This window comes from Falco naumanni, chromosome 5 (assembly GCF_017639655.2).
Source record: "Falco naumanni isolate bFalNau1 chromosome 5, bFalNau1.pat, whole genome shotgun sequence".
NCBI lineage: Eukaryota > Metazoa > Chordata > Aves > Falconiformes > Falconidae > Falco > Falco naumanni.
Window position 1 is genome coordinate 81,023,326 of NC_054058.1, and position 17,821 is coordinate 81,041,146.

At 38.1% G+C, this 17,821-nt stretch overlaps 1 protein-coding gene across 1 annotated transcript in view; it reads left to right on the forward strand.

Annotated features, from left to right (window-relative positions):
- CFTR (CF transmembrane conductance regulator) overlaps window positions 1-17,821 on the forward strand; it is a 91,899-nt gene that overhangs the window by 36,163 nt on the left and 37,915 nt on the right. Inside the window, exons 12-15 of the mRNA XM_040596259.1 lie at window positions 9,594-9,688; window positions 12,322-12,408; window positions 13,249-13,981; window positions 15,103-15,231. Coding sequence (XP_040452193.1) covers window positions 9,594-9,688; window positions 12,322-12,408; window positions 13,249-13,981; window positions 15,103-15,231 — 1,044 coding nt within the window. The remainder of the gene's footprint in view (window positions 1-9,593; window positions 9,689-12,321; window positions 12,409-13,248; window positions 13,982-15,102; window positions 15,232-17,821) is intronic.

Consider the following 17,821-nt stretch of genomic DNA (forward strand, 5'->3'; position numbering starts at 1 on the left):
GTATTAGATTTTTATTCTGTAGAGCCCTGAAGAACAGCAAATCTGGTTATGTTAACTTTTACCTAAAAATACAGGTGGGCTTTGGTAGTTTTTGCTTGGATAGAAGAAGGATTTTTGATGTTTTTCTGAAAGATACTCTTGCAGTTTTACATTTATTCTCTTTGCGTATGGAACCATGAAAAGTCATTGTATAAAGATGGTTTATTCTTTAATGAATTTTTAATATTGACAATTAACATTACTGGAAAGCAATGAAACTATGAGCAACAAAAGGAATTTTTAATTTCTTTTATGAGCTTACATAAGTTTATAGCAATTTAGAACACTAAAATGGGCATTTTTTTAGTCCAAAGAGTTCAGGTAGCTACCTATTTTACTTCCTTGGCTTGTATACTTAGCTTAAGAAATTTCTGCCTTCAGTTTCTTATTCTTGTTGCCTTGCTGCAATTCACCTACCCTCCAGTTGTGCCAGTACATCTATTCATGATGTCATACCATGAAACAGAAGATGAAGATTAAAAAAAAATAAATTATGATATGTTGGAGAACCGCATCCCTTGTAAATACTCTGTCAGCATAACTTGACAAAATCTGTGTAGTGCACAATACATTAGGATGCCAGTCTGTGCTTGGCTCAGTTAAGGTGTACATGTCTCTCAAGTGTCCTTTTTTCTCATGTATAACTAGTTGTCTTGCTCAGTGCCCATCACGTAGGTTTGTGACTGATGAATGGTCAGATGCAGTGAATCATGCCATACAGTAGATACTGTTTTGTGACTCCGTGCATGGGAAGTGTGTGTTTTAATAATGTTCCTTTGAATGTAGTCCTGCTTGATGGCACACATGTGGCTAGGTTTCATTCATGGTCTTTTGTCCCCCCAGCTCTGCTCCATAGCTGCCTCTGGCATGTGGGGAATACCAAAGGCAACCCTGTATGTACAAATGTATGAGAGATGAGTTGTTGAAAGCATCCACAATGAAAGACAGTTGTGTGTCAAAGACTCGGTGAGGGAATTTTTTTAGGTCTAAGTACCACTGCTTGTCATAATTTCATGATGTCACTGTATAGACATATAATACTGAAGAAGCATGAGAAGGGTTCTCAAATGTGTCTCTGTGTGCATAATTAAAAGCATGCCTAAGGTACTTTTTAAACTTCTTTTTGTATAGCTTATGTGTGTATTTCTATGGTAGTGTAGCCCGCTTTTTATGTGTAAAGTGATTCAGAACGTGATTATAATTATTACATTTCTTGATTAGATTTTTCCTTTTAAGGTAAGTAGGGCATCAGGAGAGGTAAAATCGTGTTTTACAATGTTGTTCTAAATACTGGAGTTTGGAAATGGGCAGAGGTTAAGAGAAGAGCGGTAGAAGGAGATAGAACAAAAGAAAGACTGCTTTGGAGATGAGATAGAGGGACCGTTATTAAGAGCTACCTTAGTGTTCTTGATATCCAACAGAAACAGCCTTACTGGCAAAAATTATTTCTGAAAGCCTAGCACAAACTGAATACGGTTGCAGTGAGATGTAAGTGGTATGCAGACATTGCCCTTATTCTTGTGTGATGCTGAACTCAAGTGAATGCCAGTACATTTAAATTTGATGATACATTCTGTGAAACATCACAGTAAAAAAAAGTCTTACAAAAAAGGCATAGGAGGAAGGCTGCTTCTTCCTTCTCCACTGCTTTCTTCTTCTTTTTTCCTTTCCTGAAGAAATAGCAAATATTTTAGCAAGCAAGGAGGTGAGTACCTTATTTAACATGTTTTCTAAAATGAAGGTCCCAGTTAGAAAACAAGGAAGGTGAAGGCTTTCAACTTCTAGATCAAACCATTCCAGCACAGATCAGTAGTCCTTACCATTTGTCCTTTATTCAGAAGCTTTTTTTTAAATATTGTTTGAGTGAGTGTTGTGGTTTAACCCCAACTGGCAGCTAAGTACCACACAGCTGTTTGCTCACTCCCCACTGGTGGAACTGGGAAGAGAATCAGAAGAGTAAAAGTGAGAAATCTCGTGGGTTGAGATAAAGACAGCCTAAGAAGTAAAGCAAAAGCTGCGCTTACAAGCAAAGGAAAGCTAGGAATTCATTCACCACTTCCAGCTGGCAGGTGGGTGTGCAGCCATCTCCAGGACAGCAGGGCTCCATCACGTGCAGCGGTTACTTGAGAAGACAAATGCCATCACTCCAAATGTCCCCTCCCTTATTCTTCTTCCGCCAGCTTTACACGCTGAGCATGACCTCATCCAGTATGGAATATGCCTTTGGTCAGCTGGGGTCAGCTCTCCTGGTTGTGTCCCCTCCCGGCTCCTTGTGCACCCGCAGCCTCCTCGCTGGTGGGGTGGGGTGAGAAGCAGCAAAGGCCTTGGCTCTGCGTAAGCGCTGCTCGGCGATAACAAAAACATCCCTGTGTTACCAACACTGTGTCCGGCACAAATGCAGAACATAGCCCCGTACTAGCTGCTGTGAAGAACATGAACGCTATCCCAGCCAAAACCAGCACAATGCATTTAATTTTGAGTGTGCAGGTGTTATCTCAGATCTGTTACCTTTAAAATCTTATATTAGCATGGTATGATAGAGAGAAGCCAAGATGTAATTGGTACGGATTCTGAACTCATTTCCGAAAGACAGTCCCCAAAGGCAAGCTTCAAGGTACTTGAAAAGTAAGGTAAGATGAAATGGTGCTGCCTCAGTTTATACTACCTTTTTTCTCTTTTTTTGACAAGGTGTTTTACCCTTTTGATCAAGTACTTTTCATCACATTCATGATAAAGATCAATTAGCAAGAGAAGGGGAACTTTTGCCTGGCACTTCAAATAAAGGACCAAAGATGAAGAAATTTAACACTGAGAAATGATCTTGCGTAATTATTTTGTCTCTCATTGCTCAATAACAAAAGCTACTGGGAGATGTAAACTAGATGAGTTTATATGTCTATGGAAACTTCCTACTAAATTTGAAGTAATTCCACAAGTGTAACTTCCCTGGAGATTGAAGGTTGTTTTAATATCATGGTATGGATAACATGAATATAAATAGGAATTCGTAGTAGCAGCCAATTGAAAAAGCAGGGTTTGAAAAATCCTTATAACTGATGTAATGGAAAATGGGGAAGAAATGTGGCTTGATTTTCAGATTTTTAGGTTGAAAAGTCAGTATTAATAGCCTACTATACACAGGGTGTGGGATTCTTGTTTGGTTTTAGCACTTGCTAAGTTAAAAAAGTAAAACTTTTGGACAGGTGAAACAGGAACCCTCGTTTCTGAATGTTATTAACATCGAACAAAATCATCCTAAGAGAATGCATTCCTCCAGTAAAGACAGCAGAAGTGGGCCCATGCTTGTTTATTTTTTTACAAGAATAACTATCATTGTATCCCATCTGAAGGGGTGCAGTAATTCATAAGTTTTGTAAACTATACTTCCATAACTTCCATTTTTACCTTTTTTGCAATGTAAGATATTTTTCCACCTAGTTAGTTCATTTGATCCTTCAATAGTTACCTAAGAGGCCATAAACACATAATGGCAAACTACCTTTAAGAGATTACCACTCTTAAAGTAAACACATGTTCTGATTTGAGAGCCACCAGCTGCTCACGAATGTAATGTTTAACAAGGCATGCAAATAGAGCAAGTCTTTCCATGCGAAATCGAACCATGTAATAGTACTAAATAAATCTGAGGCCAGATCCTGTGTGTTTTTTGAGCTGGTTTTACAGGGAGTGCAGGAGATTAATTTTCATCTAAGAATTTAAATTATAGAAAGGATAACTAAAGAAAGAGACAGTGAATATGCCAAACCCTGGTTTGTGTTCCTGCGTGTTTGATGTCTCCTTGCAAAGAATGGCATCCATCCCTGGGTGATGAGTTCACTTCAATGTCAGGGATTCCCTGAAACAGAAACATATATCCTTGCATCCCACTGTACTGCTCCAGCTTCTTTTTTTTCCGTGGTGATTTGGGTTTTGTTTTCCTTTTTGTTTGTTTTTGTTCATTGGTTTGGGGTGGGGTTTTTTTGGCAGATAACTAAATCAGTAGGAGTTGAGAGGTTATTTTGTTGGTGAGTGAAATATTTTGTGCCCTAATTTTGTGCCTGGTTTTCACAAGGGATATTGCCAGATTACAAAGCATGTGGAAGAGAGGAACAATAAGGGTTCAAGTCTGGAACAGAGAGGATATTAAAAAGTGGCTGGGTTACCTAATCAGATTCATGTCTACAGTGTAAACTACGTGAAAGCAAGTTACTTAGCCTGTCTTCATAGCTGGAGAGAGCAACAGGCATGTCAAGGTGAAGTTCGTCTCATCCTAATGTAAACAGCTAAAATAGTATAAGTGCCTCTTTCAGGCAGCAAGTCCACATAATATATCAAATTTCCCACTACAGCCATTGCATTTCCCACTACAACCATTGCATTGCATTACAGCCCAGAAGCTGGCTACCTTTATACTTTTTTCCACCTTGTGCTAGTATGAGCCAACTCCTTTAACTGAGATTCACTGAAATTCTTGTTTGTGGCCCAAAATCATGGGCAGGTCAGCTGTGAAGATGTTGACATCGTGAGCTCCCTGGGGAAACTGAAAGTAAACAGGCTAGCACAGTTTCTTTACAGCAGGGGAGCATCTTGATTAGAGAAAAAAAAAATAATGAACTCCCAAATGCACTGACTTCAAGAAGTTTATCAGTGATCAGTATGTTTAACAGAGCCCCTCTGCTATGTTCTGTGTTGATATCATTTAGTTAAAAACCTGTTGCAGTCAAGAGAACTCTTCCCACCCCACTGCCTGTCTTAGGTACAGGGCTCTGGACTGATTACCTTGGATGTTGTCCTATCTTCTGTGTCACTTCTGGAATCATACTTAATTCCCTCACCCTGTGTTTAACCTACCCACATGCGGCATACCAACTACTTCATGTTTCAAAAATCTGTTCCACCATAGGAGTGTTTCACCATAGAGAAAGTGTGTTTTGCCAGCATTCATGTGAGTTTTGGGTGAACCTGACACTCTGCTCAAGGTCACAAACTCTTGTGAAAACAAAGCTTATGCTTTTGGATCATGTATCCTTCATAAATGGTTCAACTGAAATCTAACGAAAGCCTCAGTTTCATAGGCATAGGCATCACAGGGAGAGAGAGGAGAGTTACCTAAATAAAATAAAAATTTAAACAGTAATTTCTGGTTTGAAATATTTTAAAGAGATCTGGTTTTCTAGCTTCTGGCCTGGGAAAATGAGGGCTCAGGTATGTTCAAGTTGGTTACCAACAAGCCAAGATATAAAAAGTTACTGAAAATTCTTCATCTTTTAAAAAATAACATGAATGTTCACTAGTAGGTATGAGCCTGAAACACAGAACTTGTTTTCAAAACTTTAAAACTTCAAATTTGCAGTTTAGTTCATATCTGTCTTACTTCCAAGGTGATTTCTTTACTGAAAATCAGGACAAATTCAAAGTTATGCTTTCTGCAAAATGACATTTCAAATTCATTATCTAAAGATTTTTAGTAATCGCTAAATTAAATTCTGAATGTTTGTTTCAGTTCCATTTCTGCCTTGTTGGTATAGAAGAATTGAATATGATTGCTTGGATGTACACAAATAATCATGTTAGTGAGAATGGAGGTAACAGTAAATTTTTCTCTTATAACTAAAAAGAAAAATTACCAAACAGGGTGGAACAGTATTGCAGCTCCTGCTTGAAACCCTTGGTGCTGCTTCTGCTTAACTTGTGTTCAGCTTTATTTCACATTTTATACAACATAGGTTTCAGTATTTTTCTTGTAATTTATTGCAAATAGCCCATACTGCAGAAAGGGAATTGCAAAGTGTATTCAGAGGCAGCTTTTCCAAAACACAGGGAGAAAGAAGGAAATGGAGAAGGGAGAATTTTGGTGGGTGAGAAGGAGGCAGCAGTGTGAATGGGGGGATTTTCTGGAGACTGTGAAAATAAACGTGGTAAATGTTAATGCCAATGAAGAAAAGGAAGGGGATGGAGATGGTAAAGAAGCTGGAACCGTAGTAAAAACAGGAGTAGAGGAAAGCATAAGTTTAGATGGAGGCAGTCAAGAGCGCTGCTCTGTTCCATCAGTTTCACGACTGTTTTATCTTTTGAAGGGAACACAGAAGAGGGAAGATTGAAAGCCAAATAATTAAGGGCATATTTAAGGAAGAAAGATGGGCTCCATAAGTGAAATATGTATATTCTGTCATTAGAACTGCTTCAGTAGTTTGAATAGCCTTGGATATATAAAGCAACTATTTGCCAATGGGCATGGTGCTTAGAGACTTTTTTTTTTTCTGTTGTGCTTTATTATTTGAATTGTTGCTAATGACTTATCAAATTATTTTGATAACAAACAATCTCTACAGAAAAGACTTGAAGTGTGAAGTCTGTTCTGAGATTTCCTTTTTTTTATAATGAGACCGTATTTCCTATTCCCTCTGAAAGGAGGTGTTAACTTAAACTGTCTTGGCTATATTCTTCCTTATCAAGCCCAAAGGTATTATGAAGGCCATCCCTTTGCTGCTGAGGTAGATGAATATTACATTTACACTGCTAAAAATGCAAACGGATAAAAGGATTGCCGCCTTCTTAGGTGTGCAACTTGAGATTTGTTAGCTCCTGATATTAGGAGTGCCCGTGAAAGTAATTAATGTCTGTGGGAACTGCGGGAGGTTTCTTCTCTGAGTAGTTACCAAAAGGTTTCCCAATTTAAGCATTTAGAAATCTTAAAGAAAATCTGCTGGCTACTTCGTTAATATGCTGGGTTTTGTGCTGTTCAGCATCATTACATTAGGTTTGTCCCTGGCTTGATTTCACTTCCTGCATAAAATGACAGCAAGGATGTATTTGGACCAGCCCTAGTACTTTTTTACAATAGGTAATGCATGTTCCAACAAATAGCATTGTGTGTCTATTGGACTTCATCACTCTGTTTACGCCTTTGAAAGAAATTACTAAACATTTTTTAATTATTATAATTACAGCCTGAAAAGTTCTTTGTATGTTCCATGCCATATATTATCCTAAGGTGAAGGGTAGAAGAGAGCAGAAGGGGAACTCATTAAAAGTCTGATTAAAATTCCATGTTGACACACCTGCAAAGAAATGTATCTGATGAAATCCCACCACCACTTAAAACAACGGGAACCTTGGAATTAATTTTGTTAGGGCTAGGATTTTACCCAGTTTGCAGAAGACAGGCTGCGCCCGGTTCTTTCCCTGGGCTTTTTTGGAAGAAGTAGAATTGGGAAACAGCAATGGCACCAGCACCATTACAGGCAGCAGTACTGGTAGAAATGGGAAACAGTTGAAATCAGCTTAGATATCTAGATAATTAGCCACCAAATCCCAGTGTTCAGGTGAAGATACTGGGTGAATGTCAAAGTTACAGATGAATAACATGACTCCACATGCATAGTGAAACCACAGGTGATCTAAGCAGGTCATGTCAAATAAATGCCAGAAAAGCTTTCATGCCAGAATTTCACATGTTCTCTCTAAATATTTCATGACCTGTAGGAAGACGATTCTGTCACATTCAGAAAATCTTCCTTTGAAAATGTTGCCGTCACTGTTTTTCACATCCCTCTTTCTGCAAATACCCGAGCTGTTATGTTAGTACTGAGATTTTGCTTGTGTGGCTCTCCTGTTACAAGAGGGAAATAACTAGTTAACATGAGAAGAATTTTAAAATCATCTGCAATAGATTTTCCATACGTAAGAGCATCTTGATTTTAAGGTCAGAATCCTCTAAGTCAGGAAGCAAATGCTATTATCAAATTAAAAAGTCGGGAGAATCTCCCATTTCCTGACAGACCAGGCAGTCAATTTCTAGTCCTTCAGTGGCTGGACCTTTCATCTGTCACTGATCCAGGGCTGAACAGCATTGTTCAATCTGTTCCTGAGGTCAGAGCAATTTACAGGGGAGGAAGAAGGAAACATTTCTCTGGAAGGATTTTTATTTATTTTTTTTTTTATTATTCTGCAAAACCTCAGAGACTTGGAATGCCAGAAGACTGCCCAACAGAGAGTGATTATCTGTCAAAATTACAGCAGGGTGATCAAAATTGGATTATATCTGACTTTGTATGCAACTTGAACTTCTAGAGAGCAGCTCAACTTAGAATTCCAGGTGCTACTGTATTGCCCTGGAAGTGCTTCACACGTCTTCTAGTCTTTTTCCCAGAAGCCACAGGATTTCTGTGGATGCTCCAGAGTGCAGGCAGACAGCTGAGTTCCTGCTTGCCCCTCACCCACCTGGGGGAAGAGAGACCCCAAAACAGGCTACCTCTTCTGGAAGCTACCTCTACCTTGCTGCCTAAAGCCTGCTCCCTGAAGCTCACTTTCTGAGGAACGTTGCATGCCACTTCTTTTCCCCCAGAAGTTGCACTAAAAGAAAAATCTTTGTAAGAGCACTGGACCTGATTTTGTCTGGTACCAGATGCCTCAGTCAGCTTCCTTGGCTGTGGAGGATCCCTGCCTTGGGAGCTGGAGGGTGTGCACAGGCAGCGAGAGGGGCAGTCCTGTGCTGCCAAGCAGGGAACGAAGGTGCTGGCAGCTTCTGGGATACTTGGGGCTTTGAGCTCCATGCGGGGAAAATTGCCCTGGAGTCATACGCGCTGGCAACCTAGGCATTCTGGGACACAGGGAGGTCATCCAGCCCGATTCAGGGAAAATGCCCCTGGAACTACCATCACCATAATGATAGTGGTGTCACTGTACTGGCTTAAGGACATAGGCCAAGGTAAGGCTTGAAAGCAGAATTAGTATTTTTTGTTAGAGCAACTGTAAAAGTAGAAAAACTAGACAGCCTTCAGGCACAGAAGCCGTTCTCCACGTCTCCCCTTCAATGAATAATTGTGGTTTGCATGGATTGTCGGTTTCGGTGCTAAATACTTCTCTCAAGAACATTTCTGGCCACCTCTGCCAGTGGGGTACAAGGATGTCCTCCTCTGTCTCACGTAAGAGTGAAACGGTATTTTCTGTTTTCATCATTGGCTGAAGATTCATTTTTAATATATTCATAAGTTGTAACTTCCAGTCCAAGCAGTGGAACTTGGCTCCCAGACCTTTTGCAAACCTTGAGCATTCTTGGCATTCCTGGCTAGGAATTTTGTGCAAGCCTTTTTTAATGAACCTGGGTGAAGTATGAATTTCTCTGGGTTTTGAAGAGCTCAGATCCAGAGTTTGCTTCTTGCTCTCCCTAACTTCAGTGGCAAGTGCATTTATTGTTGTTACTTGACAGAAAGCTGGAACAGTTAATGTCTTGGATTGATATCATATAAAGGTATATTCCTCGCTTTTATGGAGATCTATCAATTAAGACAAATATTTGTTCTTGAGGTCTTGCAGCTCGTGATTGCTACCTGTGATAAATGGTATATTTTCTTTTATCACCATTTCTGATTACATGAACAAATGAAAGAAATAAACCTCTGTGGGACTTTTTTTGTTTGTTTTTTTTTTTTTTTACAACCTCTGTCTAACCTGTCTGTACACTGTTGTACAATGTGCTTCCATCCAGTCTGTAGCTTGAGTTTCTTGGATATGGAAAATACATGTCTGATTCTTAATTTTTTTTTTTACAGGACATTTCCAAGTTCCCAGACAAAGATTACACAGTGCTGGGCGAAGGTGGAATCATTCTAAGTGGAGGCCAGCGAGCAAGGATCTCACTAGCAAGGTGAGAGCAGCAAGTATACCAAACTAGTGTACTGTTTCATGTATAAGGGAAGTATTATGACTAAGCATTTAAATACATGTGGACCAAGTCCTACTAAATAAATATCCTCCAGGTGTATCAGGAACTTCATTTTGCTATCAGAAAACTGAGTTTTGGTATGCTATTGTTTGTTATACACCTGCATATTTATTTATTGAATTTTAAAAGTTTGATGTCAGATACATGCTATGGCTGACCTGAAGATGAATCTTTCCCTCCGTGATGTGGTTTGGAGGTTTTGATCTTTAAGTGTAGCTTTCTAAGTACCAAAGAAACCCATACAAAGATACAAATAAGAAATATTCCAGGATCTTTCCCTGCTATGACATTTCTACAAAGCAGATTTTATATTAATTAATGACATACTCCCTGTCTGCAGGTGACAAATGAAAAAAAGTGCCATGTTTCAAAAAATGTTGCTAATAGTTTTGGTCTTTTTCTGTTGTAAAAAGAAAAAGGGGAAAGCAATGGCTAGTCAGTACCTATGAATAATGGTCTGGCCCTGCCTGTTTGACCTTCCAATGTTAGCAAGTAATTCTGAAGGTCTGCAGAACAATAACATAGGTGTTTGTCTTATAAATTAGCTATGTGTTTCAGCGGAATCACCTATCATCAGAAATCCAGTAATGACAGCTCTGATGTGTAAATGGCCTAATTTATTTCTGTGCCAAGTGAAAATTTTGCTGGTTCCCGTGCTCGGAAGTGCTGGGTAGAAGTAAAATCACATTATGGTGATCCACACTGGCATCCCAAGAAAGATGGGCATGTCTGTGTGAGCCTAAAAATAGGTTCATTAAAATAGAGAGGCTTTCAGTGTGGAGCTTTCTAGCAGATTTGTGAGAGGGAAAAGACATATGGATGCTTGTTTACGTGGTAAGGTAAGAGCAGAGGGGAGGATCAGGCAAAGCTTGCAGAGCAAAAAAACCCAAACAACAAAACCCACTTAATTTTCATTTAAAATGCAATATTTGCATGAAGTATTTCCCAGATTCTGTGAATAATCATGTCTGTCACTTTTCAGATGGTCACAGCTCATTTACTGGAGCGTCATACAATTGATATATTTATTGTCAGCTATATTATTTTTAAAACAATTAAATGTCCTAAAGGCAGTGGTTGTATCTGCTTTACATTTCATTTGGACTCCAGTCTAAGCTCAGTATGTGGCAAGGTGTGCAGGTGTTGAGGTGTGGGTTGCAGATGCAGCTTTGAGAAAGCTGGAGGAGAAAATGTAGGATTTACAGCCCCAGGCTGCACCCATCTGCACTGGCAATACGCTGGGTGTTATTTTTTTGGACTGGCTGCATACATGTGTCTGGTGTACTCTGTGCAAAGTCACGTGAAATGAGAATCCCTGCTGGCATCAACCAGCCATCATGAGAAGCAGGAGATCACCTGGTTTGTCTTTCTTACAGAGCACCGTCAGTGCCTGTAGCTATAGCTGGGGGAAGGAAAGGACCAAGGGAAAAAAAGAGTGCATTCCTTGGGTTTGTTAGCTCACTGGCCTCGTACCCTAAAGCCAGTCATGTATAGCTACTAAATCCAACATACAAATTATAGCAATAATTCAAGTGCTACCATTATTTCAGCAGAAAACCGAAAACTTTGCTGAAGAAAGTGCCAAGAACAGTATGAACTTTTTGTTGTTGTGCAGCCACTACATCGTAATGTATGGTCAGTGAGGTCCTTTGTGACAGAGGATTTTTCAATAAAGTTGCTTGGTTTATTAACATAACATGCTATTATTGAGGGATTTTTATCTTGGTGGTTAAATATTTTCACATAATGATTTCAAAACTCACTTTTAGAGTACTTTAGAAAGTACCAAAATGCCACTGTCCAGATTTTTATTTTTTTTTACTGATTATACCCTGATTCATATCATATCATGATTTTCATACTCACAGAGGAAGGCAAGGAGTCTTTTTGAACTTCTGTTGAAACAGATTTTTTTAAAAAGCCTCTTAACCACAGGTTTAGGTCTTAGTGAGCCAAGTCCAGGCACAAACAGCTTAGGGTCCAAACGTTCCAAACAGTTTTTCATGTCCTGAACTTGAAATATTGTACAGCCCGATTTCAGATAATGTTTGCAGGATTATGGCTCACTAATACACTTGTCCTTGCTTGTAAGTTGTTTCCAAGTACTTTTAAAACTAAAGTGCTGAGACCTAAGTCTTTTCACACACTTATTTTCATATATGTAATATTCCCACAGGCACCGGTAGATGTTACAGTAGGTACTAAATTCTCATGTAAGTGATCCTTGTACAGTGATGGGGACCATCAGATTCAGGCCATAAACAGACCTTTTAGTGTAACCCATGTAAAAGGCCGCTGTATAGGTTCCTTGGATTGCACAGAAATCAATGCAAAACCAAGTTACTTTGTAACGTGACCTGCAGCAAGGAAAGGCTTTATTGAAAGGGGTCTTGTACGCACATTTAACGTTGAACTCCATCTCCTTGTTGATGTTGTAGAAAAGTCTTATCAATTACAAGTTTTTACAAAACTGTAAAGGCATTCTTTTAAAATTATATTTATGAAATTTTATAAGGCTTGTGAAATTTAATGTCATTTCCATTTTCTCTGTTCAGAGCAGTGTACAAAGATGCTGATTTGTATCTCTTGGATTCTCCTTTTGGACATTTAGACATTTTTACAGAAAAAGAGATATTTGAAAGGTACTGTATGTTTTGATAGACTGTATTTAAGAATCCCACAAAGCAGCACAAAGTAAAACCAAGAACAGGAATTTAATACCAGTACAAAAATACCGAAGTGATCAGAATTACACCTTTGGGGATGTTTATTTTTAGGGGTTCTTGTGACTGAGTATTTTGTGTTAGCAGCGGGCAGCGTACTGTGCTGGGAACAAGCCTGGGCAAAGTGTGAGCATTACTGCTCACTCTTCCATCTCAACATATTGAGCTTGCTATAATCTATTACTCCCAGAGTGCGTGGCTTTATATCTGGTATGTCTGTGTACCAGGAAGGTTTTCATTTTAAAAAAAAACAACAAACTTACCTGCTATTGTAAGTATAAATTTTTACAAAGAGCTATATTTTGTCTTGTTTTTGTGATCTACTGGAAGACTGGTTTCCTGAAAGTGCCTACTAACCGAGAGACTGGCAACACATTGGCCAGAGACTTTTGGCTTGTCCCGGTGCTGTAGCTCAAAACAGTAAGGGCACATGTTGCCATCCGCGCCGCCAAAAGCTGGAAGTTTTGAAATTGAGCTAATACTTTTAAGTTTGGTAGCAAAAGGTCTAAGTAGCCCTATTTTCATGTTGAACAGCGCTTTTTGGATTGACCTGAAAATGATTAAATTTTCCCCCTTTTTTTGGTTCCTGTGATTATCGCTCTGTACACATCTGTCTTACCACTTCTTTTGTAGTCTGAGGAGCACCTAAGACTGCTCATTCTGGGAGTGGGGCAGGTAAAAGCAAATAAATTGAAAGTGAAAGAGAGAAGAACATCATGAAAAAAAAAATCTAATTTTTAACACTTCCATCTTTTACAGCTGTGTGTGCAAGTTGATGGCAAATAAAACTAGGATCTTGGTTACTTCAAAACTGGAACATTTAAAGATTGCTGACAAAATATTAATTTTACACGAGGGGAGCTGCTATTTCTATGGAACATTTTCTGAACTTCAGGGTCAACGGCCAGACTTCAGCTCAGAGCTGATGGGATTTGATTCTTTTGATCAGTTCAGTGCAGAGAGAAGAAATTCAATTCTAACTGAGACTCTCCGACGATTTTCCATTGAAGGAGAAGGCATGGGATCACGAAATGAAATAAAAAAGCAATCTTTTAAACAAACGTCAGATTTTAATGACAAAAGGAAGAACTCCATAATTATTAATCCTCTTAATGCAAATAGGAAGTTCTCAGTAGTGCAGAAGAACGGGATGCAGGTCAGTGGGATAGAAGATGGCTACAATGACCCACCAGAAAGGAGGCTCTCACTGGTACCTGACTTGGAACAGGGAGATGTAGGTCTGCTTCGGAGTAACGTGCTGAACACTGACCATATGCTGCAAGGTCGGAGGAGGCAGTCTGTGTTAAATCTGATGACAGGCACCTCTGCGAACTATGGACCAAACTTTTCTAAAAAGGGAAGTACAACATTTCGGAAAATGTCTATGGTGCCTCAGACAAACCTGACTTCTGAGATAGATATCTACACCAGACGCTTGTCTCGAGACAGTGTCTTGGACATAACTGATGAAATCAATGAAGAGGATTTGAAGGTGTGTGTTGATTTACATTCATCTTGGGTTTTGATATGGTGATAGTTTAGTGCAGTATATTCCTTAGATATTTTTCTACTTGACTATGTCATTCATAATGCAGTATTCCTCTGTGGAGTATCTTTTTGGAATATCTGTGATTTTTTTTTTAAGTCAAATATCTCGAAATAATTGAAATCCTCAAAAAATTATTTTGCTTGATTTTTTTATAGTTTTTGAATTCTATCTGTAGAGGATTTCAATAAATTTTAATCTCCTGCACTTTAATCTACCTTTAAGATTACATATGCTAAAATGAAATTTGAAAACAGAACATAGAAAAACATTGTTTTAAAACTTTTCTGAAAAATTGACATTTGAAATGTTAAGGTTCTTGGAAAAAATAAAATACCTTTGAAGTACTAGCACAATTTTTAAAATTAATGTAATACAATTTGACAAATTTGTCAGATCACTTAGCTCTTATATTCTGATACAGATAATGAACAGAGTAGTAAGCAGGATTTTACTCTTTTTTTTATGGATGTGCTGGAAATCATGCAATTAAAGTTGATTTTTGTACCAAGAACTGGACCAAAATTCCCTTTTTCTCATAACTATCAACAGGTCATAATGAACTACTTTCATTTTCAAACTGACAGCTGATTTTCACAGGACAGGAAAATTTGCTGAAATAGTTTCCTAGATAGAAAAAAGTCTACAAAAATATTTAGTCATAATTTGCTGAAGCACTGCCCATTTTTTCTTTGCTTTATTGATCCCAGCAAAAAAAAAAACCCCTCAGAGTATTTACAAATTTACTCTGAAAGCACAGTAATAATCTGCATTGAAAGAAAATAGTTATCGATTCACCATTTCTTCTGGGCTTCTGGTAGTGCTGGACAAACTTTGGCTCTTTCTTTCAGTGTTGTCTGAAAATTTCAAATAATCTCTAAACTGTGTTGTTGTATCAAAGATGACTCAACCAGTCAGTATCTTCCTCTCCAGCCATTATCAGCCAATTTGAATGCTGCAGTTCAATTATTTGGAGTTAACAGAACGAATGACAGCATTCATGTGTCAGAAATTCTCATATAAAGATACTATTGTCATTCTTATCAGTCTTATCAATTCTTTGACAGGAATGCTTCACTGACGATGCTGAAAGCATGGGTACTGTTACCACATGGAATACCTATTTCAGATACATTACCATCCACAAAAACTTGATTTTTGTTCTAATTTTGTGTGTGACTGTCTTCTTAGTTGAGGTGAGAAAATCTGTGCTTGATGGCGTGTTACTACAAATGATGTTTGTTCAAACCATGTTCTTTGTGGTAAAGGGATAAATGGATAAAGCATCAAGACACTAGATCATATATGTACTGCTTATTGGCAACTGCTGTTAAATGATATTGCAGTGACTTTTCTACTGTTTAGAGGAGCATTTCGCACCAAAGATGGTGATTAGTGCACGGCAGCAGCAGACCCACCTTCTCATATTATCTTGATTATTTTCTGCTGTGTGGTACCATAAATAAGAAAAGTTGCCTGTCCTGGTCTCTTCTTCACAGGTGAAGAATCTTCCATGGAAATATATCTTTGCAGAGTCTTGAGGGGTTAACAACAATAATTACTAGATTTATTTTTTTTTATAAGCCACAAACATTAATTCAAAAATTATTTAGTAGCTTTGCTCCTAGTGAAGGAAGAGTTGTAAGGCAAAGAGCTGAACGCCTGTGATGGCATTTAAAGATGGATGGGGTGTTCCTGCAGTGTGTAGAGAAGACTTTTTCCAAGTATAGTGGAAAACTGTCGGAAAAGTGCTGAATTTCTTGTAACAGAAATTGCCTGCTTTTTGTTTTGTCCCTTAACTTAGGGAAGACTTTTAGCATATATACAAAATCTCATAGTGTCCTCTTTTACAATTAGTATCTTAAATCAAGTGTTTTTCTGAGGGCTGGAACACATCTTGGAGAGAAGACTGGGAGATTAATGAGACTGTATTCATATGCCAACTTATAAAATATGGTACCAATTTTTCGCATTTTTCAACATAAACTTAAAGAAGAGAAGAATCCATTAGGAATATAGGACTAGTTTCAGGCTGATTGTGTCAGTGAAAGCTTTTTAGCGGTTCTGTGGTGGCATTCAAACATCATCAAACGTGGAGAAGGATTTGATTGATGGTATCCTGAATTTACATTAATGTTATGTTGCGGGTGATTTAAATTAGTTCTTTCGGACCAGGAATAAAGGCTGGAGCTTAGATCTAGTTTGAGATTCCAAATTTTTAAACCACCTCCAGAAGCAGGACAGTATTTAGATGAGTAGTTGTTCTTACCATATAAGTTTTCTTTTCATGTTATTGGGAAATGGCTGTGGAAACATACAACAGCAAAACTGAATGTGAGTTCTAAGGGAAAAGGAAATTTTAACTTTGAGGTGTCTCAGATTTATCCGCATATATTCAGTGTAATTTTCTGATCTTGATTACAAATTTTTGCTTTGAAATTAGGCTAAAACCTTTTAAAATAATTCAAAAACCTCATCTTCTCATTGAAGTACAAATCTTATGACAAAAAATGTATCCATCTAAATTAAACTTTCCAGTGTGACTATTGCTGAAGTAAAAGCCTATTGATAAATGAATGGGCTGGAAGACATTCAGTCATAGCACAGACCATCTAACCTTTAACAAACCTCTGTACATGAGATGAAATCCCATGCTAAGTGGTTATGTTGCCTGTGCTGACAGGTTGTACCCTTCTAACCTTAGACAATGAAGAGAGGCTAGTGCTGAACATCCAAGTGCTGAACTGAAACAGCAGTGACAAGTAAATTGAAAGCGGAATTTTGATACCCTTCAGAGCTCCGTGGAACTGTTGCTAGAGCTACTATTTTAGATGTTGAATGGATTGTTTAGTATTGTAGGTTCCAAGGTGAGTCCACATGGATCACCATAAATAGGGCATTAGTTTTACATTTTTCGTAGATTTATGAGAGAGAGAGAGAAAGTGTGTGTGTGTGTGTGGCTTGCTGAAGTGGCTGAAAACTGTGTTTCCTAGATGTAATATCCAGGGACTAGGGTTGCTGAACTGCAAGAAGAGCAGTTATGAATGGAAACACATAGAAAAGCTTTGTGATGTTATTCTCTCACAATATTGTTTACCCTCATCTTCACAGCTTAAAAATTTCTCTGTTGTGAGGAGTCAAGATGAGAACAGAATTCTGTTGGGAGATGTAAAAGTATTAGTGTGAAAGAAACCCGATCCTTACAAAGGCTTACATTCAGGTCACCATGATCAATCTTGAGCTATTTACTCTAAGACCTGCAAAAGTTAGTGGTTTAATCATGCAATTATTAACAAATATTAACAAAAATGTATTATTGCAATACATTCCTGTACCAGTGCCATAAAAATATATGGGAAGAGCACTGTAGAAACTATTTTCCAACCCTTAGAAGAAAGGTCATAGGCAGAAATAGAGCAGACTGAAATGTGGTGGACTACATGAAGTTCTCCAGTGTCTCACTGGACAGACAAGATAATGTGTTAGAGAGTAAGCTGCCACTGAGCAGTGAAGCATCTCACAATAAAAAGGGTTTAATTCCACATTTTAAAATTATAAAAGTAAATTATGTGGAGAATTTAGTAAAACTAGCAGCCAAGCAATATCAGGCAAATAGATATATCAAATGTAGATATCAGCTAGTAAGAACAACAATGCAAATATAAAAATGTGAAAGGTTTGACATTCATATTTGAATAGCTACCTTTTAAGATATCAAGAGATTTACTCTTTTAGGACCATCAAGAAGTATTAATCTTCAAAACTTAAAATATGTTAAAGCATACA